The sequence below is a fragment of the Podarcis liolepis genome (assembly GCF_965112155.1).
Source record: "Podarcis liolepis genome assembly, chromosome: 12".
Lineage (NCBI taxonomy): Eukaryota > Metazoa > Chordata > Lepidosauria > Squamata > Lacertidae > Podarcis > Podarcis liolepis.
This window is the reverse complement of record NC_139563.1, coordinates 3931827-3959253: the sequence shown is the minus strand read 5'-3', so window position 1 is coordinate 3959253 and position 27427 is coordinate 3931827. Positions and strand designations below refer to the sequence as shown.

The 27427-nt window shown below is 47.6% G+C and overlaps 3 protein-coding genes across 5 annotated transcripts in view; 1 reads left to right on the top strand and 2 right to left on the bottom strand.

The window, feature by feature from the left end:
* Nucleotides 1-27427, top strand: part of BCDIN3D (BCDIN3 domain containing RNA methyltransferase) — a 235430-nt gene that overhangs the window by 74591 nt on the left and 133412 nt on the right. The gene's annotated exons all lie outside the window — the stretch shown is intronic.
* BPNT2 (3'(2'), 5'-bisphosphate nucleotidase 2) lies at nucleotides 693-15616 on the bottom strand. 2 transcript variants are annotated; one of them, XM_083467177.1, is made up of 5 exons: nucleotides 15064-15598; nucleotides 8064-8223; nucleotides 6209-6304; nucleotides 4402-4563; nucleotides 693-2047 (listed from the first exon to the last, which is right to left on the bottom strand). In XM_083467177.1, exons 1-5 carry the CDS (start codon nucleotides 15469-15471, stop codon nucleotides 1776-1778), a joined length of 1098 nt encoding a protein of 365 aa, XP_083323303.1. In that variant the 5' UTR covers nucleotides 15472-15598; the 3' UTR covers nucleotides 693-1775. The 2 variants fall into 2 exon arrangements, with proteins under 2 accessions (XP_083323303.1, XP_083323304.1); XM_083467178.1 differs by lacking the exon at nucleotides 693-2047 and adding an exon at nucleotides 2079-2362 and having other exon boundaries at nucleotides 15064-15616.
* Nucleotides 11278-27163, bottom strand: LOC310689368 (polypeptide N-acetylgalactosaminyltransferase 4-like). 2 transcript variants are annotated; one of them, XM_083467019.1, is made up of 2 exons: nucleotides 24205-27090; nucleotides 11278-11498 (listed from the first exon to the last, which is right to left on the bottom strand). In XM_083467019.1, exon 1 carries the CDS (start codon nucleotides 26937-26939, stop codon nucleotides 25191-25193), a length of 1749 nt encoding a protein of 582 aa, XP_083323145.1. In that variant the 5' UTR covers nucleotides 26940-27090; the 3' UTR covers nucleotides 11278-11498; nucleotides 24205-25190. The 2 variants fall into 2 exon arrangements, with proteins under 2 accessions (XP_083323145.1, XP_083323144.1); XM_083467018.1 differs by lacking the exon at nucleotides 11278-11498 and adding an exon at nucleotides 19762-21170 and having other exon boundaries at nucleotides 21683-27163.

Below are 27427 nucleotides of genomic sequence, written 5' to 3'. Positions count from 1 at the left end.
TTCTGTTTCCAGACTAGATTTTATATTGAACAATTGCATTGGAAAATGCAGATTCACTGTTCCAGGAAACTCCCCAGCCAGGCAAAAGCATTTGAGGAGGGTGCAGAGCACGCTGGGCTTAGCCTGGGGAGAATCCTGAGCGGAAGTTGCAAGTTGGTGGCGACGAACTGCCTCTTGTGGCAGAGAGTTCCACGGTTCAACTCTGCTATATAAAACTATATGCACCTTAACTGGGAATAAGCTCCGTGGAAGACAATACTACTTTTTTCTGAGCAGAAGTGTGTAGGATCGCTGATAGTTACTAATTACCTGTTTTTAAAAATGAAAATGATCCAGTTAATATACTAACCAAAAGCACCAGGAAATCCTTTTAAGGAAAACTGAAAACGAGACGTGGTTTTATGAGTTGCATCCCCCACCACATTCAGATAACCAGCTTTATGCAACTTCAAACATGGTATTTTAGAGCCCTTTGTGTCATCCAGGAGAGACTGTGGATCAGTACACCAGAGACCCAGGAGGCCCAAATCATATGCTTTTGCATGGTGGGGTGGTGGGTGTGATTTAATATGTTTGCAAACCTTGATTAATCACACCAGTTAATCATTTGCAAATTACAGGCCTAATTTTTTTTTTTTTTTTACAGAGCTTAAAATCTTGTTTTTCACAGTCACAGATATTCATCACACTGATACAGGGGTTTATTTTATTTTATTTAATATAAAGGGGCAAAAGGGCTGGTTTATTAAGAGGTGGGCAGGTCTGAAGGGCAGAAAACAAGCTGTCAAATACACGTTCCTCTGAATCCGTGGCAAATTCCTACCACTCTCCTGCGAAGACTGAATGCCAAGCATCACAACAGGGTGAGAGTTTTGAACTGACAAATCAAAAACTGGGGCCAGCCTTTCAAAGGAAATGTCCACACAGTGTAACAGTTATGGCAGCCAGGAAGACACTTTTAGATTCCCTGTAAAGACAGCTGCACATAATTCATAATCTTAATTTTACGCTGGCAAAATATCACTCGCTCTCTTATCAAGTAGCTTATTAAATGATCGCCAAAGATAAATGACTTCTTTATCAGCTCGAACACGGGATGTTAAAGAGTTTTAAGAAATTCAACAGCTTAGAATGGCAATATTCGATAGCTCAAACTGTACAAGGGGAAATCTTTTCTTTTAACATGACACACAGAAAATGTTATAATTAAAGATTATAATAAGACCACACAAATATTAACACTCTCATCCACATTAAGCTGGTTTGAATTTTCAGACATTAAAAATAGACCCAAACATTGCCTTTTCCATTTCAAATTGCACCCAAGATTAGACAATTGTCCGAGGAAGATGATCTGGCCTTCTTGGACCTTTGTATCCCAAAGGGATGAAGAATACCTATCCACTGATTTCAAGTGACCCAAAGCCAATCTTTTCTTTTGTCACACAATACAAAGAATACTATAACAGAATGTGAGTGTTTTCCAGAACCAGATCTGTAACTTGCTTGTGTTCTTCCAAGCGTTATCTGGCCTTGTGTTATGGACACGAAACAGTCTCAGGAATTAAAAGCTTGATGTTGAGGCGTAAGGACACCGAGTCCCAGTAACCTTGCTTCTGAACGCTGCCAGGGTCTAGGAGGAGGCCAGGGTCTGTGCAGTTTCCCAAAAGAATATTCCTCTGCCATCTTCCAAAGGCCAGACGCACGTTCCCCCACCTCTAAAGGACCATTTGCAGGCTCCAGAAGCACGACTTGACTTGGTCACTCTTCAGAATTTAATTCTGAGGCGCCTTGTCTAATACAGGGAGTTTTTCAACCAGCGCTCTGTGGTCTATATTGATACTAGCTATGAGCCCGCCTTCGTTGCCGTCTGAACCCGTGTAACTGATTTCCTCCCCAGCCAGTGTAGTCATTTGACCTCCTAGTGCCTTCAGCACTGCATTGCCAGCACAGATGTCCCACTTTTTGATGTACGTCACATGAATGTACACATCGGCTTTTTCCTGATCCTTCTCAGGCACATCCAGGAGCGAGAGAACTTTGTATCCTGGGTAGGAAATAATTGAGAGCTCATTACGTACATTTTACAAGCAGGTGTGGGTGTGTTTGAGCTACTCCCTGTAGGCAGTCCATGCAAAACTATGCTTCTTTACACAAAGAAAGTTCTTAAAACTTTGGGTTTAGTTAAACAGTTCGAAAGCTCGATCAAAACTTGATCAAACTACAGCCTCTCTCATGGGTTATGTAATGGCATACATGCACCCATGGTCACCATCACCAGTGTGGAGATTTGGGCAGAGAACACTGTTCACTGCAAGTGTGTGACTAAGGAAGCGGTTTGCTCTTACCCAGGACTCCCTGCCTGCAAAAGAAAGCCCAAGAAACACCTGCTGATTCAGGGTAAACAGAAGTATTTGCTTCTGCAGGACACACCCTTCGTCCTGGCAGGTACAGTGCATCCTGGACGACTCCAGGAACTGATAAGGAGACTGAGGAATTGTGTATGCTAGACCCACCAACAGTGTTTTGGACTCTCCCAACTCTTATGATTTACTAATGACCCATATTTATCAAACTCCAAAAGCTGCTGGTACTCTTAGTCTGAGAAAATATTATATAATGACAGGTTTTTTTTAAAAAGTATGTATTTTACTACTTATTGATTTTTATATTTTTATTTGTAGTATTTTTGATTTTTTACTGCTTTTATTTTGTTGTGCATGAAATTTGGTAATAGTACAGCTGAACAGCAGCATGTGAAGAGAATTAACTGGGCAGCCTTGCAAGGAAAACCTGACACAGGGCCATTTTGCAAGCTACTTTCATTTGGTAGCTACAGAGTAATCTCAGAAGCAAGGAAAAAACCTAAAGAGTTCAATTCCCATCAGATACGGCAACGTTTTTACTGTTCGCCAACCTGAGAGAGATTACATATTTCTAAATTAACTATTTGATCACTCTGTTGCCTGGAGAACCGTAATCATTTCACACGCTTAAACTGGCAACCACTCCTGAACTAATTTGCCAGGTGATACAGCTTCCCAAACTGTTAATCTTTCAAAGATCCACTACCTAGTGAAAATCTAGCACCTCTCCTCATCAATTAAGTACCTTCAGGCTCAAAAGATTCCATCAATGGTGTCTCCGGAAAATTTTATGTATCACTCGGAAAGACAGGCGAACTAATGTCAGTATACTGGAAGAAGCAAAGATCACCAGTGTCGAAGCAATGATTCTTCAACATCAACTTCGTTGGGCTGGTCATGTGGTTCAGATGCCTGATTATCATCTTCCAAAGTAACTACAGTCGTACCTTGGAAGTCAAACAGATTCCGTTCCGGAAGTCCAGAAACCAAATTCAGAAACCAAAGCGCGGCTTCTGACTGGCTTCAGTAAGCTCCTGCAGCCAATCGGAAGCCCCCTTGGACTTTTGGGTCCCAAAGAACGTTTGCAAACCGGAACACTCACTTCTTGGTTTGCAGCATTCCGGAGCAAAAACGTCCAAGTACCAAGGTATTTGGGATCCAAGGTAAGACTCTATTCTATTCCCAACTTAAGAATGGAAAGTAAAATATCGATGGACAACAAAAGAGGTTTAAAGATGTTCTCAAGGCAAATCTTGGGTAATTGGGAAACACTGGCCTGTGAGCATTCCAATTGGGGAATAGTCTCTACCAAAGGTGCTATGGACTTGGAAGAAGCACAAACTCAGGGAGAAATGAGCTAAGAGGAAGGCATGTTTTAGAAACCCTCACTGTGATCACCTCCTGCCCAGAAACCTATGTTCCCACGGTGCAAGGACGTGTGGATCCAGAATTGGCCTCCAAGGTCACTTACAGACACACCGTTAAGACTGTGTTCATGGAAGACAATCTTACTCGGCTATGAGGGATTGCCACAGACAATGGCAGCAACCCTATATACACTTACTTAGGAGTACAGTGGTACCTCAGGTTACATACGCTTCAGGTTACAGACTCCGCTAACCCAGAAATAGTGCTTTAGGTTAAGAACTTTGCTTCAGGATGAGAACAGAAATTGTACTCTGGCGGCACAGCGGCAGCAGGAGACCCCATTAGCTAAAGTGGTGCTTCAGGTTAAGAACAGTTTCAGGTTAAGAATGGACCTCCGGAACGAATTAAGTACTTAACCCGAGGTACCACTGTACATCTCACCAAACTCCCAAGGAGGAGTCTTACTTCTGAACAGACAATGGACAGGACTGCACTGTTGGCTACGCCTGCATCTCTACCCCTTACGTCTATAAACACCATGTCCTCTGCTCTCATAAATTAGGGAACTCAAGAACCTTGACCACATCTCACACTGCAACCACGTACATTTCCAGTGCACTATTTCAACATTAATAAAACGAGGGACAATAGATTCAAGAGAACAAACCTGCTCCTCCGGCTTTAATGATTGCAGTTTTATTCCCAAAGGTCTGCCAAGCAAGCTGCCTGACTTTCCCTTCATGGGAACGGGAGACAATGATTGTTGGTGTCTGCTCATTGTAGGAAGAACGAGGCTTAATATTTGATCCTCCGCCAACCATCGCCCAGGCTGCAAAAGAGGCATGTCATCAGTGGCCAGTGGGTGGGTACCTGGGTCTTCCAATTGCTTGGCAGAAGCTTAAGGGTTTTCAGGGCTACCCAGCTGTATTTGGCAAAAAAACCCTTATGCTTCTGTATTCCTATTTCTTCCTGAAGTTCAGGAAGAGCCACCAAGCCCAGTTCCAGGTTTCAGCAATTGCAGGGATTCGTCTTGATGATCCTCGGAGTCCCTTTACAATTCTACAGTTCTATGATTCTATGTCTTTTGGTATCTAGTATGCATACATGCCATTCCTTTGGCCAGCACATCTCAAATGGAATCACAGAATGGTAGAGTTGGAAGAGACCCCAAGGATTATCTAGTCCAACTGGAATGTAGGAATATGCAGCTGTCACATACAGGAATCAAACCTGCAACCTTGGCGTTATCAGCATCACACTATGCCTAGCCGATATATCAATATATCACCCAGGACCGGTATGAGGAGCAGTTCGCGATGTTGGTTTCACTCAGTGGTATATCGCTCATGAAACCGCTGCACTCCCGAGTCCCTCTGCTTGCAGCGCAACTGCATCCAGAGGGTGCTGCTAGCAGAGGGACTCAGAAGCACAGCAGCATAGCTGTCAACCTTCCCTTTTTTTGCGGGAAATTCCCTTATTCCAATGCCGTTTCCCGCTGCTTTCCCGGATTGTTAGATATCCCGTAGACTGTCCCCGGGACAGGTGAGGCTGCTGATCCCTTATTTTCGAGGCTGCTGATCCCTTATTTTCAAATCTGAAAGTTGACAGCTATGCACAGCAGCTTCACCAGCAATATACCGCTGAGTGAAACCGACATCACGGTCTGCCCTCAGACGGAGCTGAGGGAGAAACAAGCACATCGGCAAGGCGCCAATACAGCTTGTTCCTCCCTCCGCATCTTTAAACTGCTGGGCTGAGAGGTGCCCGGTTGCTACTTCCCTTCAGCCAAGCATTTAACAGAGCCCCCAGGTTGGCACTGGCCTGCCCCAGCCAGCAGTGGAGTGGGGCCTCCATGAAACTGCCCTTTCCCATCTGAGCAACCTCGAAACCTCAGACGCATTGGATAGCTCAGCTGGGGTGGGGAGAGACTTCTTCTATGCCCCAGGTGCGTGAAGCCCGATGCTGCTGAGGTGTCAGGGGTCGCTTAGCTGGGGTGGGGAGAGCCCTCCTGCCCCCCCCAGGTGAGCAGTGGCCTGGACCTGCTGCATTGGCCCTAGCCTGCAAGGTGGTGGGGTGAGGGGGCCCCAGCTCTGGCGGTGAGAGCTGTGGCAGTTTCACCCTACGTCTAGCAGGCTGGGGCCAATGCAGCTTGTTTCAACATCGCGGTATATCGCTAAACCGCAATGTCTGGCTGGTGATACATCACAATGTTGAAAATCTAACATCGCCCAGCCCTGCACCTATAAGGTGCCACAGCATCAACCACAGTAATAATAATAATAATAATAATAATAATAATAATAATAATAATTTATTTATATCCTGCCCTCCCCAGCCAAAGCTGGGCTCAGAGCGGCTAACAACAGTAAAATAATACATAATTCTAAAATCAATCCATTTTACCCTGCTGAGGGTTAGGAATCATGCATCACTATTCACACCATTGTGAATGGAAATAAAACTATGTCACATACCTGTGTATCCAGAAAATGGCTTGTGTATTACTCCTATTACTGGCTTGCCATTTACAGCTGCACAGACCATAGTAGTAACATACTGTCGAAGATTCTCTGAAGGGAGGATAGGAAGAATGTCAACACTTCTCATTTGTACAGCGTAAAGCACAACGCTAAACTAACTTTTAAACCAGATATGACAAGGCAAGACACCAACCTGAAAGGTGCAAAATTAGAAAGTAAGTCTAACTTTGGGTATTTGTGTTTTATATCATTTTGATTGAATAGTATTCCTGTAAGTACACAGTCCTATTCTGCTCTTCCCCCTTTCAATCCTAGGCTTCAGATATTGTATTTACTTAACCTATGCACAAGAGCCAACACAAAACACAGTCTGGATTTAATATCCAGCAGAAGTTTCAACATAAATCAGAATGCACTTAAGACAGCAGTAATTGAACACCAATTATTCTCTCATGTTCAACAGCTTAACTCTCTTGCATATTTGAGTTCTTAAATTGTTTCCCCTTTACTCCAAAACCCAGAAGAAATTATGCTAATGAAATATTTAAAATATTGATTTCTTTCATTACTCAAGGAGCTGGTTTAGTGTAATGATTTGGTGTTAAAGGAAAAAGCCTTCTGTTAAAGGAAAAAGGACCCCCTCCTCTGCTCACATTCATTCCTTCAACTTAATTACTGCCTCTTTTGCAGAAACCATTGTGCTTTGGAGGTAATGGCAAACTATGGTTCGTGACTGACATGAACCCAAATGAGTGAACAGAAGGAGAAACAGGGATTATGCGAGCACAACGCTTGCTCCAACAGGGCCAGATCAAAACAATAGCTTGGAGTTAACATCTGAACTTTGCCGTAATGACAACAGAAGCCAGAATGGCCAATGGTCAGGAATGCTGGGAGTTGTAGTCCAACAATGTCTGGAGGCCACCATGTCGGCTGCTATTGTTCAGTTGCCGTGTTAAGTAGCTTGGACAGCATCCTGCAACTTCTGGCAGTTTATGGAACTATCCAAAAATATGTCACGTCTCACACACACCCAATCCCCATTTCAAGCAGAAGCCTGCAAGATTTTTGTTCAAGCGTGACATAGATCTATAAATAAGTCCACACATTAAGTAAAGAAAGAAAAGAAGGGAAGCCACACCCAGCATCGCTACAAAAAAACACGCCTACTGTCTTCTAATTCCAACCTGATTTATGCTGCAAACCACAAACGTCTCACTCCAGAAGTCCATGGGACCATTAAAAGGTGCAAAGTAGTTTCCCACAGGCAGCACTATCCCATGATCAGACAAATTCCTTTAATTTTTGTATAAGAGAAAGGCTAAAGGTAAAGGGACCCCTGACCATTAAGTCCAGTCATGACCAACTCTGGGGTTGCGGCGCTCATCTCGCTTTACTGGCCGAGGGAGCCGGTGTACAGCTTCCGGGTCATGTGGCCAGCATGACTAAGCCGCTTCTGGTGAACCAGAGCAGCGCACAGAAAGGATGTTTACCTTCCCGCAGGAGCGGTACCTACTTATCTACTTGCACTTTGACGTGCTTTCGAGCTGCTAGGTTGGCAGGAGCAGGGACCGAGCAACGGGAGCTCACCCCGTCGCGGTGATTCAAACCGCCGATCTTCTGATCGGCAAGTCCTAGGCTCTGTGGTTTAACCCACAGCGCCACCTGCGTCCCCCAGAGAAAGGCTAGGCTTTGTAAAATTAAAGTGTATGAGCCATAGCATACAAGCACAATGTTAAAGTTAATTCCCCCCAGTCATGATAGGGAGCTGCCCTTGTGAGATGCCACTGTAAGGGGTGGGGTGCTACACAGAGTAGCAGTAAGCCAAAAGTAGCTCAGTGCTGGTTACCTGTATATTCCTGAGTTGCATCCAACGGATCAATCCACACAGTAACACTGTCTGCTTGGACCAATTTGGGCTGAATTTGGTTCTTTATAGCTTCAGGAATAGTTCGGTCCCAAGAAATTATCTCCTGGTCATCTGCATTTACATGTTCCTCTGTGTTTATCTAATGACAAAGAGAGAGTATGTAATTAAATAAGCATGTAACTGTTGCAACACTTCCATTCCTTCCCTGGAACTTTCACCTCCAAAAGACCATGCATACAATATTTTAATGCTTACAGGTGACTGCTCAAAAACTCCACTAAATTTTAGTATGCCAATTCAATACTTCTCCCAAACAGTTTTGTTTCACAGCGTGCCATTTGTTTTTCACACAGTATGTATCCAAAAACTTAACCCATTAAAAATTAGAACACCTATGAAATGCAGTAAAAGCATGTACACCTACTCTTACAGGTTTTGTGAAATGCAAATTGTAATATAATAAAATATCATCTAAAAAATAAAGTAACCAATTAAAACCATCCTGCATCGGGCACAGCACACTACGGTTGCTACAACAGGCAAAACAATCATTAAGCCAAGTCTATCAGCAATTTTCATGTGGCCTATGCGGGGAAACAGTTTGGGATCTATTAATCCCAAATACACCTTATTTTTTATTTTGCTTTGCACAAATATGCCAAAGCGAGTTCAGATCAATTCAGATTAGGTAATCCAGTGAAAGGGAATTTCTCCACAGTGCAACAATGTCTTACACACACTTATATATATATGTCTGTTTCATCTGTTACGCAGTCAGGATATATTTACCAACTTCACAGAAGTTCCACAACCGCCAAACTACCATGCTTAAGATTCCCAGAGATGGAGATTGCATTCACTTGAGACAGTTGAGAATGCGAAATTCCCATGTAGCAATAAGAAAACCCAGTAGCAACATTATTTACCAAACGGTTTAAACCCAAATCCAATGAAATAATGACCGGATTTGAGCATGCTTAGCAAAATGCAAGAGTCAATCCTTTAATGTTTATGGTATTTGTTCATAATAATTCAAGAATTACAGAAAAATTTCTTTCCCCCAATTCATACATGTTTATATACATTTATATATGTGTGTGTGTATATATGTGTATATATGTGTATATATATACACATATACAGTGGATGCTCGGGTTGTAAACGTGATCCGTGTGAGATGCACGTTTGCAACCCGCAGCAGCGCGTCTGCGCATGCGCGGGTTGCAATTTGGCACTTCTGCGCAAAGCATGATTTAGCGCTTCTGCGCAGGCGCAACCCCTGAAACCCAGAAGTAACCTGCTCCGGTACTTCCAGGTTTTGGTGGGCCCTTAACCCGAAAAAAACGCAATCTGAAGCGTCTGTAACCCAAAGTATGACTGTATGTGTGTACACACACACACACACACACACACACACACACACACACACACGACCACTGTAACTGTTAGCTTTCTTCTTGCACCTGTTAAATGAGCATCTTAATGGATTCTTCCATGTTCACACATGAGGAGCAACAGTGGGAATGAATGACTCCATGCCCCACTCTTTGCTCACTACGAGTTGAAGAGAGAAACATCCAGTCTTTGTGGATTTTAAGGGTTCTAAACAGGCAGGGAGTCCAGGAGGATCAAAGTTTCAGAGCTTTGCCCTCTAACGCATGAAGGGAACAGCTAGTCCATTCATCCCCACCCATGCGTTCTTCAGTGCTAACAATGCCTGAAGAGGATTAATATAATTTCCCAATGTGGGACTTAAAGCAGCAAGGCAGTGCTAAAGTCAAAACTGAAATGAAACTGGGTGTGGGTGTCACATCACATGTAATACACAGATGCTTTGATAACTGGATTCTTTCACAATTCAGACCCCTAGTGTGCATTTCACAATTCAGACCCTGAGCAGTCCCTATTGTATAACTAAGTTATTCTACCTGTCATACTCTGAAATAGAGGGATGGGGAATGGGAAGCAGTAGCAGTGGAGGTTTAAAGTATGAGAATAGGACATTCACAGATGAAGAGCCATAGCTCTTTGCAGGCAAAAGGTCCAAGGTCCAACCCAACAACTTCAGTTAGGGATGAGAGAGAACACAGTTTCGAATCTTGGAGAGCTGCCACCAGTGAGTATAGACCAGGCACCCCCAAACTCGGCCTTCCTGATGTTTTGGGACTACAGTTCCCATCATCCTTGACCACTGGTCCTGTTAGCTAGGGATGATGGGAGTTGTAGTCCCAAAACATCTGGAGGGCCGAGTTTGGGGATGCCTGGTATAGACTGTATTGGGCATAAACACAGCAGAAACAGGGTGCAACTAACCAGCGTCAACGTGGCAGAAACTGTTAAGTAATACATCAAACAAGAAGGCTCTTGCGCACTACTGTAGCATGCAAGCCTGGTCTCTTCAAGAGAAGGAGATAGTGTAAATAGAATCCTTTGCGACAGAGATACCACTGGTCACAGCACAAAAGCAGTGTCTGTAGAAAAGCAAAACTCTCCAGTTATTGATGTTGCAGCTGTTACATGTGTGGATAGAGGAAAGCTGAATTTATCTATCAGGTCATCACAGAGTGTAGTCAGGAACCTTACTAGAGAAAACCTGTTCTGCAGCTTTATGTCCACATCATCTCTCGTTACAGCCTGCCAACAAGTAGAATCAGCTAGCTATAAAATGTAAGAAGCACAGACAGTACTCAAAAGAACTCATGGATTATACAGTGGTACCTTGGGTTAAGTACCGTATTTTTCGCCCCATAGGACGCACCGGCCCATAGGACGCATCAAGTTTTTTGGGGGGGAAATAAAGAAAAAAAAATTATTTCCCCCCCAGGCGCTTGTGGGGCAGGCAGTGGGGAGAAGCGCTCTTCTCCCCGTCGCCCGCCTTGAGATCAGGTCCAGGGACAGCGGGAAGACGCGCTGCGTCTACGCACTGTCCCTGGAGCTTGCGGAGCTGGCAGCGGGGTCTCCCCACTGTCAGCCTCCAAACCACTTCAGGAGACAGCGGGATGGCGGCGCTCCACCTCCCTCTGCCCCCCGACCTTGTGGGGCTGACGCTGGGGCTCTCCTGAAGCCTGGAGAGCGAGAGGGGTCGGTGCGTACCGACCCCTCTCGCTCTCCAGGCTTCAGTGAAAGCCTGCATTCGCCCCATAGGACGCACACACATTTCCCCTTCATTTTTGGAGGGGAAAAAGTGCGTCCTATAGGGCGACAAATACGGTAGTTAATTTGTTCCAGAGGTCCATACTTAACCTGAAACTGTTCTTAACCTGAAGCACCACTTTAGCTAATGGGACCTCCTGCTGCTGCTGCGCCACCAGAGCACGATTTCTGTTCTCATCCTGAAGCAAAGTTCTTAACCTGAAGCACTATTTCTGGGTTAGCGGAGTCTGTAACCTGAAGCGTATGTAACCCGAGGTACCACTGGACTCAAATGGCCAGAGAATTACATCCGTTCAGAAGTCTGCAAATCAGGAGGCTCTTACATGAGCATAATGTCCCATTATCAAAAAGAGAAACACCTTGATATTGACTCTTGACTCCTCCCTGCTTCTAGAAGTGCTCTGCTTATCAGAATACCAGAGAAATGCACTGAAAAAACATGGGGATCTTATAAAGTGTTCTAAAGACAGCTCAATAAAGTCTTAATGTGAGATCATAATATTGAGAGGGACCACTAGGGTCATCTAGTCCAACCCCCTGCAATGCAGGAATCCTTTGCCCAAGGTGGGGCTTGGACCCATGAGCCTGAGATTAAGAGTCTCGTGTTCTACTAACAGCTATCCCAGTTGTCTATGGGCATTCCAAAAACAAGGACATAGCAACTGCTAAGGCATTTGGCAGAGGTGACCCAAGGAACCTCCCTCTAGTAATTCAGACACGTTCGCAACATGTTTTTTGAGATGGACAGAAGTATCAACTTTCTGAAATACACATAAACTTCAGAGGATTAATCCATATGGGGACAGGAGACTTGCCAAAACACCGCGTTAGGCAAGTCCTTCTTTAACTCTGTAATACTGGTCTACTCCCAAGAGCTATCCCAAAGATTTTGTATGTTAAATACTTTAAATGAAAAGGCTCCCAGTAAATGCTATTACTATTACAGTGGTACCTCGGGTTACAGACGCTTCAGGTTACGGACGCCGCTAACCCAGAAATAGCACCTCGGGTTAAGAACGTTGCTTCAGGATAAGAACAGAAATCGCGCGGCGGCAGCACAGCAGCAGCGGGAGGCCCCATTAACTAAAGTGGTGTCTCAGGTTAAGAACAGTTTCAGGTTAAGAATGGACCTCCGGAACAAATTAAGTCCTTAACCAGAGGTAACACTATACTAACACTGTTTAGTCTCATAGGTGAGAGTCACCACCTTTCTCGTAAAGCTACATGTATACTTGTAAAGCTAAACTGTACACATATTTTGACTATTCAGGGCCACCCCCCACCCCCAATGTATACAGTCCCTGCTGAAGAACACAATTTATTTTAGATAAGCAAACAGAAAATGGAAAGCAAGGGAAATCTATGCCAGGGGTCAGCAGGAAGGTACATTGGAGATCTACTGGCAGGTCTCGGGGCTGTTAGATTGGCAAGGGTTTCTGGTTCTCAGTTAACAACAACGAAAATGCCTACCCTGCCTAAACTAGGTTGGTGAAATGGGGAGCAGGGAAAACAGATTTTTGAGCACAAGGACTTTGAGCTCAGTGCAGTTCCGGTTCTGAAAACAAATTTCCTTGGCTCAGAAGCAACATCACGCTCTTTCATTCTGATTACCATTTTTGTGTGTGTATAAGACGTTTTTTACACACACAGAAAAAAAGTAAAAAACTGGAGTCGCCTTATACAGGGATGGTGAATGCACATAACTTAATTTGCTGCGGCTGCCATGAAGAAGCTGCTGGAAGAAGCTGCCGGAACCATTGCAGGCTGACCGCCCTGGCGTTTTTTTCATTTGTTAGCAAATGTCTGTGTTGGAGTGCCTGTTTGCCCCAGAAAAGCTAAAATAGCTTTGTGGTTGTTCACCCAAAAAGAAAAGCTCAATGCCTTTCCATTGCCGCTGATCATCTGGATTTTCACTTCTAGGGATATGGCGACCCTAAGTTATAGCTGTACCTTGGTTCTCAAACGTAATCCTTTCTGGAAGTCTGCTTGACTTCTGAAATGTTTGAAAACCAAGGCGTAGCTTCCGATTAGCTGCAGGAGCTTCCTACACTCAAGCGGAAGCCGCGTCAGATGTTCAAAAACTGTAATTTTTGGGGTTTTGGGAGCCAAAATGTACGAGTACCAAGGCACTCGAGAACCACTACTGGTTTCTTAATTTTGGGTTCAATAAAATAGGGGTCGTCTTATACATGGGGGCATCTCACACATGGAAAAATGTGGTACCTCTTTTGCACCCGACTCTGGCTGACAGACCTTGCAATTCTAGGGATGAGGGGAGCTGTAGTCCCACAACAGCCAGGGACCCAAGCTTGAAAATCACTGGGCTTGAACAGGGCCGGATTTAGGTGAGATGAGGCCCTAAGCTACTGAAGGTAATGGGGCCCTTTATGTATCCAGCTGTCCTTTGTCAACAACAAATTGTCACTGTTTATTTTGTGTTGAGTATATGCTATATGGTAATTTATGGACCTCATAGGTATCAAAGCCATTTGCACATGCAAAATGTAGGCAACCTATATACAGAAATGAGCAAACCAGTGATATTTTTGGGAGCAGGCTAGCAGGTGGGGCCCTTTACTTACATCATAGGAGCCTACACAACACAAAACACTGTTGCTTTTTGTAGGTTTTATTATATTTGTTTTTTACCTTATATTTTGGAAATGTAAATCCAGTTTTTTTCCTTTCAATTTTTTGGGGGGCCCCCAAGAGCAGGGGTCAGCAAACTTTTTCAGCAGGGGGCCAGTCCACTGTCTCTTAGACTTTGTGGGGGGCCAGGTTATATTTGGGGGGGGTAATGAACAAATTCCTATGCCCCACAAATAACCCAGAGATGCATTTTAAATAAAAGCACACATTTTACTCATGTAAGAACATGCTGATTCCTGGACCGTCCGTGGGCCGGATTTAGAAGGCAATACAGCCCCCAGGCCTTAGTTTGACTACCCACACCCAGGAGAGTGGGGCCCTAAGCTATAGCTTGTTTAGCTTATATGTAAATCCGCTTGAGTGTCAGACTGGGACGTGGAAGTACAGTGGTACCTCGGGTTACATACGCTTCAGGTTACAGACTCCGCTAACCCAGAAATAGTACCTCAGGTTAAGAACTTTGCTTCAGGATGAAAACAGAAATCGTGCTCCAGCGGCGCGGCGGCAGCAGGAGGTCCCATTAGCTAAAGTGGTGCTTCAGTTTCAGGTTAAGAACGGACCTCCGGGACGAATTAAGTTCTTAACCCAAGGTACCACTGTAATAATAATATAATAATTTATTATTTATACCCAGCCCATCTGGCTGAGTTTCCCCAGCCACTCTGGGCGGCTTCCAACAGAACACTAAAATACAATACAGTGGTACCTTGGGTTAAGTACTTAATTCGTTCCGGAGGTCTGTTCTTAACCTGAAACTGTTCTTAACCTGAAGCACCACTTTAGCTAATGGGCCCTCTTGCTGCCGCCGCACGATTTCTGTTCTCATCCTGAAGCAAAGTTCTTAACCCAAGGTAATATTTCTGGATAGTACCTGGATAGTATATACTATTTCTACTATTAGCGGAGTCTGTAACCTGAAGCGTCTGTAACCTGAAGCGTCTGTAACCCGAGGTACGGCTGTAACATCAAGAGCTTCCCTAAACAGGGCTGCCTTCAGGGAGAGCTGAGTTCGAATCCCCGCTGGGCCACGAAGCTCCAGGGTCAGTCGCCACCTCTTAGCCTCCCTACCTTGCAGGGTGGCTGTGGTGGGGATTAAAAGAGGGAGGAGAGTTTTGTGCGCCGCCTCGAGCGAGAGAAAGGCGGCCTACAGCCCTTCCCCGCCGCGCCTCTCCCTCACCTGCACCCCCGGGAAGGCGGCCTTGAGCAGGTAGTACATCTTCCTGTTGGAGAGGACGTCCCCGCTGGTCATCTTCTCGTCGGCCCCTTCGCGGGTCTTGCCCTTGGCCTTCTCGTTGAGGACGTTGCTGTCGCGGACCCGCCTCACCTCGGCGCCGCCTCGGGCCGCCGCCGCCACCGAGGCCGCCAGCAGCTCCCGCAGGTCCACGGTGCCCGAGGCCGGAGGCCCGCCCGCCGCCTCGGAGCCCCCCGCCGCCGCCTCCCCTTCTTCTCCCCCTCCGCCGCCCAGCATGAAGAAGGCGAAGCGGCCGGCCAGGATCCCCGAGTAGAGGTGGTAGAGGACGCCCAGGCCCAGCAGGCCCACGACGGCCATCCCCAGAGGGGACAGCCGGATCCCCATGGGCGCCATGGCCGGAGAAGGAGGCGGAGAGGCCCGTCACCGGCAGCCCATGGCGGCCTCCTCACGTCGCCTCAGGCGGGCGGACGCGGCCTGCACATCCGCACCGGCCTGCTGCCGTTGCTAGGCGCCGCTCCGCTGCCGACGGCGCCGCTTCTGAGGGGAGAACTACAACTCCCGTCGTCCTCCGCCGTTAGGCCGGCCGGGAGGGGCTGATGGGAGTTGGAGTTCGCTGCAGCATCCGGGTTACTTCCGGGGAGGGCGGGTTTGACTCAGGGAGTGCGTGGCTGTTATTACGGACCACAACTCCCGTCGTTCCCGGCCGTCCGCCACGCTGGCTGGGGGTTGATGGGAGTTGGAGTCACGTCAGCCGGGCTAAGTGAGAGGCGGGGCTGTCTTAAAGTGAGTGGCTCCTTAGCAGACTCCCCGCTTGCGTGTGAGCTTTGTATGTCAGAGGTGGGGAAATTGCGCCCCCTAGCGGCGGGGTTTGGGAGGACTACAGCTCCCGGCAAGCTTTGCCGTCGCTCACGGCGGCTGGGGTTGATGGGAGTTGGAGTCCAGCGGCGTTAGGGTGTGCGGAAAGCGATCCTCGGGAGCTCAGTGAGGCGTAGAGATAAGAAAAGTGAAGAGTTGCCCTCACCGTGGATATTGCAAGTCTGCGCAGTGGCATGGGATGTGCTTTCAATCAGACATGCCCAGTGGAAGCAAATGAAGCCACGCGCCCTTTCCTCCTAACCCCTCCACCTGCGATTCAGAAGGGGAGGAAAGTTTTTTGCCTTCGCATTCATAGGAGCAAAAAAAAGGGGGGGAGGGGGAAAGAGGCAACTCAGAAACATTCCGCAACAATTCGCACCCGTGTTATAATCTCTCCGCCTCCTAAACTGTGAACACCGAATGCTGTGAACCGCCCTGCAATCTATGAATGATGGATGGTATAGAAATTTAATAAATAATGAAAAGCAATGCCAAACCCACACAGCATCTTAAAAAGCAGAGACATCACCTTGCAGACTAAGGTCCGTGTAGTTAAAGCTACCAGCCTGAGTCTGACCAAACTGCGGGAGGCAGTGGAAGACAGGAGGGCCTGGCGTGCTCTGGTCCAGGGGGTCACAAAGAGGCGGACACGACTAAACAACAACAGTTAAAGCTATGGTTTTCCCAGTAGTGATGTATGGAAGTGAGAGCTGGACCATAAAGAAGGCTGATCGATGAAGAACGGATGCTTTTGAATTCTGGTGCTGGAGGAGACTCTTGAGAGTCCCATGGACTGCAAGAAGATCCAACCTCTCCATTCTGAAGGAAATCAGCCCTGAGTGCTCACTGGAAGGACAAATCCTGAAGCTGAGGCTCCAAGACTTTGGCCACCTCATGAGAAGAGAAGACTCCCTGGAAAAGACCCTGATGTTGGGAAAGATGGAGGGCACAAGGAGAAGGGGACGACAGAGGACGAGATGGTGGGACAGTGTTCTCGAAGCTACCAGCATGAGTTTGACCAAACTGCGGGAGGCAGTGGAAGACAGGAGGGCCTGGCGTGCTCTGGTCCAGGGGGTCACGAAGAGGCGGACACGACTAAACAACAAAAGGAAATTCACTCCACCCAATTTTGACACGGAAGTCTGAATCTTTGCAGAGGCTTGATCTGATCTGAAATCTCATGCATCAGCAACTCTGGGCAGCTAACAAGCAATAATAAAAATATGTTGAATGAATACAACTTAAAAACAAGATTAAAATACAACATTGAAACATTAAAATGCAGCCTCATCACAGGAAGAAAAAGGAAAAAAGAAAGAGGGGGAGGGAATCAAATTGACTCCAAGCCAAAGGCCAGGCGGAACAGCTCTGTCTTACAGGACCTGCGGAAAGAAATCAGATCCTGCAGGGCCCTGGTCTCATGAGACAGAGCATTCCAGCAACTAAGAGTAGTGATTCCGCTCTCCAAGACATTTTGCTGCTTGAGGCAAAATATAAAATTGAGGGGGCCCTCCTCTTCTTCCTCCTTTGGTCCCTGACCCACTACGGCTGCCACCTCCTCCTCTGCTGCCTGAGGCAATTGCAGGCAGCCAGGAAGCCCTGATGTGAACTGAAGGCAGCGGTAGAGGCAGCGGTAGAGGAGAAAAAGGAAGACGGTGTTATGTACTGAAGTTCTCACCCTAAACCAGCAGGGGGATACTGTAGATAGTTTTCACTCAGGTCCACATATACAAATAAGGGTGACGTTCAGTGATTGGATAGTTGCAGAAAGTTGTTACAGTTGCGTTGTACTGGAGCTCTATATAAGCAGGCTGGCTGAACCCTTCAGTTCTGTTCTAGGTCTGTGAATAAACAAGAGCTGTTTGAAGAATCGCTGTGTCGCCTGATACGTTCACCCACAACTTAACAGACAGAGAGTAGGCAGTGGCGACAGCAGCAGCCCTGCTCTTTCCAGGTGGCATGATGCAGGAGTGGCATACTCTTGGGATGGGGCACAGATATGCCACCCCACCCAGTTGTACCCAGCCTGCTGCCCAAGACAACTGTCTCACAAAGCCAATGGGAGGGCCGGCCCTGTAGCTGTCTGTAATTCAGGAAACTAGCCAGAACACATTGGCCGGGGGAATATAGCAGGTGGATGAAGCTAACTACAGTGGTACCTCGGGTTAAGAACTGAATTCATTCTGGAGGTGCATTCTTAACCTGAAACTATTCTTAATCTGAGGTACCACTTTAGCTAATGGGGCCTCCTGCCGCCGCCGCCACACAATTTCTGTTCTCATTCTGAAGCAAAGTTCTTAACCCGAGGTACTATTTCTGGGTTAGCGGAGTCTGTAACCTGAAGCGTCTGTAACCTGAGGTACCACTGTATTGTGGTTGGTATTGGTATTTGGTGCTGTTTGACTGCAGTTTGAACTGTCAGAGGAAGAGGCAGCACGTGCTTTTTTTGGCTTCTACAGAGAGCAGATGAAATAAGGCTGGAGGAAGTCTTAAGACCTAGTTATCGTTCTGCACCGGAACATTCAAAATTCTTTCTACTCATGCATTTTGTGTTTTTTATACTTCATTTTTATGTTGTGAACCACCCTGAGATATACGAACAAAGGGTGGTATACAAATTTAGTAAATATAATAATAATAATAATAATAATAATAATAATAATAATAATTACTTTCTACTTAGATGAAAAAAATAAGCAGATAAACTTGCAAGTTCAATCCATTTATTCACACCTACTCCGGCAACTGTAACATCGTGGATATTCCATGCAGGGCTTCAGCCTCAAAGCCTTGATGTTATTCATTTTACAGGAAGTAACCTGCATACAATATGAATATTCCGTTCATTCAATGGAAAAAGGAAAACGCAGAGTCTGGGGACCCTGCCAGGGGTGCCAAGGAAGGCCTTTGGGGGCATCAGAGAATCCGCAGGCGTTGTGTTGGCAACCTCAGCTATAGGGAAGCATACCAGACTAGGAAGAAGGCCAGTCAGCCCAGAGTGGATCACTGCTGAACTCCAAGTCAAGCTTTGTCACAGACTGCCTTTCCCCCCCAACCCTTCTGCTTTGACTGTACAGTGGATGCTTGGGTTGCGAACGTGATCCGTGCGGGATGATGCACGTTCGCAACCCATAGTGGCACGTCTGCGCATGCACAGGTTGCAATTCAGTGCTTCCGGGCATGCGCAACCGCCCAAACTTGGAAGTAACCCGTTCCGGTACTTCCGGGTTTCGGCGGTCCGTAACCCGAAAAAACGCAACCTGAAGCGTCTGTAACCCGAGGTATGACTGTACCTGTGTACTGCTGTCACAACAATTAGATGGGTACTTCAGCAGTAAACACAAAGCATTTCTATTTTCAGCCACAAAACCCCATTCTAAATTACGCTTCTCCTTTTATTTTTTAAATTAACAAAGAAATAATAATAAATAAATAAAAATAAAAATGCCGCTATTTAATAATAAATAAAAATAAAAAATTGTCGCTATTCAGCCTCCCAAAATTTCAACACCTTTTGCGATCGTTTGACCCCTTTCCATTTTAAGTACAAATTCTGCAAATACACTCCATATCTCCTCAAAATCATTTCTCCTGCATATTCTCTGTCTTACCTTAATACCACGTGTTAATTTATCATGAATACAGCTATATACCACACCTCTTTATACCATTCTTCCATTTTATATTCACCTTGCCCTTTCCACTTCCTAGCTATAGCAACTTGTGCAGCTATAAATGACATTTCTGATGCTAAGGCCCCTAAATACAAGTGTGGAAAGACTGATGTAAATGGAGTAAGTTCCATTAGTACAGAGAGGCCAATTCGAGTTTTAAATTGAAAACTGTTTATTTCCGCCTTTTCAAGGAGCTTTCAATCACATCTACGCATTGTGAAGTTATTTGTTTCCCTAAAAACAGACACCGTAAATCAGTAGTTTAAAACCCTCACAGTGAAATTTCCCCAAAACAATTTCATAATTCATTCAAGAACTGAAGTATAATTAAAATGCATACCTTCATTTTCCAGATATCAAATATTTCAGAAGCCTGTAAACAGTATTACCTTTCTGAACTGAACTTAGTGACAATGCTACAGCTAAGATTGCCAATGCAAATTCTTAGTATAAAAATATTTATATATCTTAACTTACACACAGACACACACAATTATTATATTCTTTCCTCTGCACTTTTCATACAGCGATGGAATACTAATTCAGTTTTGCTTTTTCCCTTCGCGCCAGTTATTAACAGTGCAATCCTGTAAATGTTTACCCTGATATAAGTCCCACAAAGTTAAAGACGACCTCTTAATCTCTAGCAAATGGGTTCAGGATTCCCGTCCCAAGAGAACTGTAGATTGGCACACCTTCATATTAGGCATAAAAACAGTCCTCCGTAAGAAAATACAAGGTTTTTTTTCCTGAACCTTCAAAAAAGAAATAAGGCACATATAGGTGGATATAATTGCATAGCTCACACAAGCTCATGGTGAGATAGTGCTTCGCACAGAGCTCAGTGTAAACCCAGCTTCGGTGTGCATAGAAAAGGAGGAAAACATTTTTAGAAAAACCTTGACAAGGTCACTTGTGGTTAAGACACTCTACGCCTCAGCCCCACCATAGAATTTAACGGTGCTAAATCATCACAATACTAAAGTGTCATAGGAATACCTTGGCATATTATGTGCACAGTGGAATCTTACCTACAATAACTTTCCCATAACTGTTAGTTCTCGTTTAATAGTCATCATTCTGAAGCCGTAAGGGTGGTTTCAGATCAGTGATTTTGCACGAAAGCGGTCATCATATGACTGTAACACTAAAGTCCCTTTTCACCAACCAGTGGAGCTGCAGTACAAAACATCTAAGGGCATGTCAGAAATTCTGGCATGTCAGAAATTCAATACAGCTTCAAGAAGGGAGGGGGCACGTTCCACAGAGTCCCAACACAAGCAGGAAGATTTCAGAAGGCCCTCTTCCACAGAGATATCGCTCTGCAGCAACTGCAATGTTCACCACCACACTGCAGGTGAAAAGTGATCATCTAAACCTGACTGAAGACACTTGTTTCCATGTGGCGTAGCAGCTATTCTGGCCAGCAAACTCAGCACCTCTGGATGGCCTGAGAAGATGAGTTCATTTCTTATTGGCCACAGAACGGACATAGATTTGTTCGCTCCGGTGTGCTGTTTTCCCTGCACCTGTGCTTCAAGGTCATAGGTCTTCCTGGCATAGCTGTCAACTTACAGATTTGAAAATAAGGGACCAGCAGCCAAAATAAGGGATTTTCAGAGCACAGGTATGTTCAACTTCTGAACCCCTCCGAGCCAAAGGCAGAAAGCCCAGCCAGCAGCCAAACGAAGCCTCAAGTGGTGGTTCCCACAGCACAGCAACCCAGCAAAGGGGATGCAGCAAGGAAAACCACCGTCACCTCTCCGCTGGGAAGCGCTGAGCAAAGGCGAGTCCCCAGGCAACGCGGCCGATTTGATCGCCACAAGGCATGCAAGCTCCACCCCCAGTCGTTCTTAGACTCCTTATTGGGTGAGCAACGCAGCCAAGCAACACAGTTGGAGCCTCCCTCCTCCCTGACTGGCAGGGAGGGAGGGAGGGAGGGAGAGGAGCTGCTTCCTTTGAAACCCAGGAAATTTAAGGGACATCATCAATAAGGGACAGCAGCGGGACACAGCGCTGGGATAAGGGAGTTTCCCACCAAATAAGGGACGTCTGACAGCTATGCTTCCTGGCACTAAAGAGTCAGGCCACATCTGCACCCTACGTTAGCAGCAGTCTCGTGACTTCCCCCTGGGAATCTTGGGAAATGTAGTTAAGGGCGCCAAGAGCTGTTAGGCTGGCCAACTCCATTCCCTCACACAGATACGATTCTCAAAGGGGCTTAACAATCAATCCATCTTCCCAGAGAACTCAGGGAATCGTGCAGGGTCTCCTCTAACAACACCCAGCACCTGTACCAAACTACAGATCCCAGGATGCTTTGAGGCAGCCATGACTGTTAAAAGTGGTATCATGGTGCTTTCCATATATAATGCGGCACATTCTCTCCCTCCCTAGATTGGCTTCTGTCCCCCTTCAAGTACCACGAAGGGGTGGCAGGGAATGTGAAAAACATTTCCAGCACCTTGGAAATCCGTATTCTTTGCACATAATAAGGTAAAGGGACCCTTGACCATTAAGTCCAGTCGTGACCGACTCTGGGGTTGTGGCACTCATCTCGCTTTATTGGCTGAGGGAGCCGGCATTTGTCCACAGACAGCTTCCGGGTCATGTGGCCAGCATGACTAAGCCGCTTCTGGCAAACCAGAGCAGCGCACAGAAACGCCGTTGACCTTCCCGCCGGAGTGGTACCTATTTATCTACTTGCACTTCGACGTGCTTTCGAACTGCTAGGTTGGCAGGAGCAGGGACCGAGCAACGGGAGCTCACCCGGTCAGGGGGATTCGAACAGCCGACCTTCTGATCGGCAAGTCCTAGGCTCTGTGGTTTAACCCACAGTGCCACCCGCGTCGTTCTGTCCCGATACCATGGACTGGAGCTTGCAAAATAACCTGCAATTCTTGGCAAACCCTGGATTGTCCCAGCGATGAAATCACAAGAGGCAACGGCGATGAGTAGTAGAAACAGGGGAGGAATTGTAGCTTTGGAAGAAGAGCAGGGAGGTTTTTAGGCAAGGCGCCTCTTCTCCTTTGACCACCACAAATGCCATCATCTCTAAAAATGAAGGCAGTCGACAAAAGAGTTAAACGATGGTAGCATTAGAGGCACTGTTCACACCCATTAATATCCTGTCCAGCCTTCACTGCTGTTCAAACAAGTTTATCAGGTTTTTTTAAAACCCTACAGTGACCTGTAAGAGGAGCAGTAACAGGTGCAAAATGAGCAAAACACAGGAGAATTGAGTTTCTCCTCTGTCACCTTCAACTCTGTGTGCTGGTGATCACTTCCTCAGCCCCACAATTCTAGGCTGCCCCATCAAGCATAAGGATTTGATGTGCCCAGTCTCAGTTTTTAAGACCAAAAGCTGGAATGGCTAACCAAGGTGGCCACATGGCTAGTTCTGAAGCAGAAACAAGGTTCTCTACATACAAGAGGCACAGAGAGAGAGGCTAACAGCTTCAAATGGCAGGTTGTCAACCATGATGTTTAAGACTGCTGGCCTTCATAACTTGAGGCTCTGTTGGGAGTTAGTTAAAATAAAGAGAGAGATAGCTAAAGGTTTGTCACTTTTCCTGCCAAGAGGCAAGTTATACAGGTCCCAGAACCATTACCTTCAGAAGGTAACCGTCTTCTTTAAGAAGAATTCGCCTATGTCAGCCTTGCTGGCTGGGGCTGATAGCTGTCGTTGGCCAGAACATCTGGAAAGCACCAGGTTAGCAAAGCCTGATTGATCTACATACTGTCAACAGTCAGGTGCGATGCAGTTTACTCACTGAACCTCTGCCAGATTAGCTACAATACTGCATCGTTGATTTAACAGAGGCAGAGACTTAAAAGGCAAGTATCACACCGATTTGTTGAAACTGCTTCTCTGCATATCTTGCCAGCTTCCTGTCACTTCATAGCCACAGGGGCACAACCTCTGAGTTCAAGGTACAGCCTGGGAATGCAGCAATTAGTTAATATTGGCTATGCCACGTTTGAGGAAGTGTGACAACACCTTATACCTTCACCTAAAGATATAGCCCTCGGGGAAATCTGAATTCTATCTGAAGTGCGTTAAGAACCATCCAAAAAAGCAGTTTCTCTCATTCTCTGACCCATCAGTGGATTTTAAAGCGCTACACGTAACTGATTATGTAAACAGTAATAAGGCAGAGATCATAAATAGCTACTATCAGGAATTGCAAATCTTGATATAGAGCAGTATTTCCCAAACATGGGTCTCTGGCTGTTTCTGGACTACAATTCCCATCATCTGTGACTACTGATCCTCCTAGCTAAGGATGATGGGAGTTATAGTTTAAAACAACTGTAGACTCAAGTTCGGGAAACATTGATAAAGAGCCTTTAAATCAGGTGCGAGGAAACATTGGCCCTCCAGGTGTCAGTGAACTACAATACCCATCATCCCTGGCCATTGGCTGTGCTTGCGAAGGCTGATGGGAGTTGTAGTCCAGCCACATCCAGAGGGCCAAATATCTCCACGCCTGCTCTAGATATTGACGCAGGTGTTTCCGATACAAGAAACAAGTCTGGTTTCCCACCCTGTTGACATTTTTCAGCGTCATCAAAAACAATGACTCTTATTTGCCACTATTACTGTTAACCTCAGCTACAACTTGATTATCTCTTCCCTAAGTTAACAAATGATCGCTTTCACCACTTGCACGATGCAGATTGTATTTTCTCCTCGCTCTGCTTTCAATAATGAAAGGCAACATGAACTCAGGCCTGTTACGACTCTGCAGCCTTCTGTAACCTAGGAGGTGGATCTAGGGCACAGGGCCTTGGGGGCCCCACAACTATTATTTAGAATGGAGCGCAAGGTGGGAGGGAAAGAATTTTGGCACAGCACAGGGCCACTGCTAACCTGGTGCCATTCAGGTTGTCTACAACTCCCATCAACTCCAGCCAGCACACTGATGGGAGGCTTCTCCCACTTCTTGGCCAAACCACCCCATTAGCCACGAATTATGCATATAGTTAACCCAGACATGGGGGAACATGTGGCCGTCCTGTAGTCGCTGGACCAAAACTCCCAACAACCCCTGTCAACGAGTTGATGGGAGCTTTGATCTATCCAACAGCTGGAGAACCACAGCTTCCCTTCCCCTGGCGTAACTCGTATTATTGTTATTATCTGTACTGTGGCTGCGTTTGTATTGATTTCAGTCCCCCCCCCCCCCGGTACAGTAACACGTAACATAAACGTTCAGTAATCTGCAGTTCTAACCAAGGCCACCTTGTTCCCAAAGTATTACAATCACACACACACACAAATTATAGTTGTTCCCTTTTAAGTGAACACCTTAGGATCCACCCGTCCAGATATTGGACAATGACCCCCATCAGCCCCCGCCAATGGGAGCTTAGAATAAAAGGCACTTCAGATAGCAAGTCCCCAACACCCTGCTTCTTCACAGTCATTCCCTGCCATTCCCAAACCTGTTAAAAACCCTTTTAGAAGCTACCTAAATCTGGCATTAGCAGTTAATGGGAAGACGCGCTAAGCCAGACTTAGTGGGAATACACACTAAGTCAGCTGGAAGTAGTCTTGGACAGAGACTCCCAGACCAATTTCTATTTTTCGAACTTCCACAACTGGTTTTTATCCTCTGCGTTGCAGGTCCTCATCTGCACGTCAGCCCGGCCCTCGGGAGTGCGGTAAGCGCTAAGGCATTTTGCCGAATGAGGGTGATAAATGGTCCCGTCTTCTCTAAAATGCCACACGATGTTTTCTGGGATAGCGGAGCCGTCTTTCGGGCAGTTCCTCATGCCTACAAAATCCTTCTGGTCGGGAACTTCGGCGCACAGCTCCGTCACGGAGTTGAAACGGATCTCCTTATTCAACGTGTACTCAAAGAACTGGTTCCCTCCTTGCCCGTGGCACCCAAAGAGGTTGACGTGGGCGCCAGTCGGGTTGTGCTCCGGAGAATTGTAGTCTAGGCACTCGGAAGAGATGCCCACGCTGCGGATGGCTCCGTGCCAACCGGGGCGGTCCTCTGGCACGTGCAAGTTTGGAAATATGTTCTTCAGGTACCAGTCGAAGTTCTGGCACTTCAGGCGCTGCCTCAAGAGCTTCCTTTCTGAGATGTCTCCGTAGTTTTCCTTCCGTGCCGGGGGATTCCTGTTGTAGAAGTGCTCTTTATACCCATCCATCCACACTTCCGCCGCCCGCGCCGTGTTCTGGAGGAAGTTGGGCCTGGCGTAGGGAGCGCGCTTGGGAAACACATGCCCCACGTGCGAACAGGGGTGGATCTCCAAGATGCCCCCGCATTGCCACACCCGAAAGGACAGCTCCAGGTTCTCTCCTCCCCAGACGTCCATCCCCATGTCGTAGGTGCCCAGGTATTCGAAGTACTTTTTGCTCACGGCAAACAGGCCCCCGGCCATGGTGGGCGACCTGATGGGATCGATTTTGGACTTGCGCCTCTGGCGCTCGTAGTCAGGGACGGAGTGCCACTGGAACGTCAGGCGCCAGTCGAAGCCCCCGATCATAGGCTCGGCCGACTGCATGTAGAACTCGAAGGTGTTCCAGTCGATGGTGTCGATGACGGGGCAGACGACGGTGCTCATGTTTTCGGCGATCCTCTCCAGCAGCGGCTCCAGCCAGCCGGGGACGCACTCGCAGTGGCAGTCGAGGAAGGTGAGGACGTCGCCGGTGGCGAAGGTGGCCCCGATCAGGCGCGCCCGGACCAGCCCTTCGCGCTTGTTGGTGCGGATCAGGCGCACCCTCTGCAGGCCGCTGACGTACTTCTCCAGTTGACCCTTGAGGTAGACCTTGTCGCTCAGGTCGTCCACCAAGATGATCTCCTTCAGCAGGACGGCCGGAGAGGTCTCCAGGACGCTGTGGACGGTGCGCAGCAGCGTGGACCAGGCCTCGTTGTAGAAGGCGATGACCACGGAGGTGGTGGGCAGCTGGCGGTAGCGGTAGGCCTTGGCCTTGCACTCGGCCATGCGCCCGTCCTGGATGTGGCGGTGCAGCGAGATCTTCTGGCTGAGGAAGACGTTGATGGCGTACTGCTCCACCAGCGCCTCCTCCTCCTTCTTCTCCTCGGGGCTCAGCTGCAGGTGGGCAGGCTTGCCCCACTCCCCGGGGGCCGAAGGGTCCGGCGGCGCCTTCTCGTAGACGGGGCGGGCCAGGTCTTCGGGCCGCTCCGCCCCGTCGGAGAAGCGCCTCTCCCCGCGAGGAGAGCGCCTCTCGCCGGCCGGGGGCGCCTGCAGGCTGGCCAGCGACAGCGCCACGGCGAAGAAGGCCACGGCGGCCAGCAGCGCCAGCGCCACCGCGCAGCCCCTGCCCGGGCACGGGCCCCTCCGGAGCCGCCGCATGGCGCCGCCTGAGGGAGAAGGCGAACTTCGAGGGCGGCGGCGGGCTCCTCAGGGGCTCCCAGTTCCGGGCTCGCTCCTTGCCGGATACGGAGCACCAAACTCCGAGGAGGAGGAGGCGGAGGAAGCGACCCACCCCCGGCCGCCTGTTCCTCCGCCTTCGCCGCGGCTCCTCGCGCCTCCCCGGGGCCAGGGCGCCCAGCGGTTCGCTCGCAAAGTTGTCCTTTAAAGGGAGGCGAGCGAGGAGCTTCCTTCCCCTTCGGCCGTCCCACCTCCGGGCAACCGGCCACCTCCGCTCGCCTCAGCCGAAACGCCGCGCGCCCCGGCCGGGGGAAGGCGGGCAGCCGTCGGGCTCCGGCTGGGGAAGAAGGGGCGCTTGAGGGAGGGGAGAGCGGCGGTGCTGGGGCGGCGGCTGGGAGTGAGGGCAGAGAGCCCCGGGTTGGGCAGGGCGGCGGCGGCGGCGGCGTCCGCCTCGCGTGGCCGGCGGAGCG

Bases quoted from the DNA above. Each gene is read 5' to 3' on its own strand.
- LOC310689368 (XM_083467018.1), bottom strand. From the start codon at position 26,939: ATGCGGCGGCTCCGGAGGGGCCCGTGCCCGGGCAGGGGCTGCGCGGTG.
- BPNT2 (XM_083467177.1), bottom strand. From the start codon at position 15,471: ATGGCGCCCATGGGGATCCGGCTGTCCCCTCTGGGGATGGCCGTCGTG. The intron at 4,564-6,208 runs GTATGTGACATA...CCTCTTTTGCAG, and splicing joins GCCATTTTCTGGATACACAG to CCTGGGCGATGGTTGGCGGA. The intron at 2,048-4,401 runs GTTTGTTCTCTT...TTTCCTACCCAG, and splicing joins CATTAAAGCCGGAGGAGCAG to GATACAAAGTTCTCTCGCTC.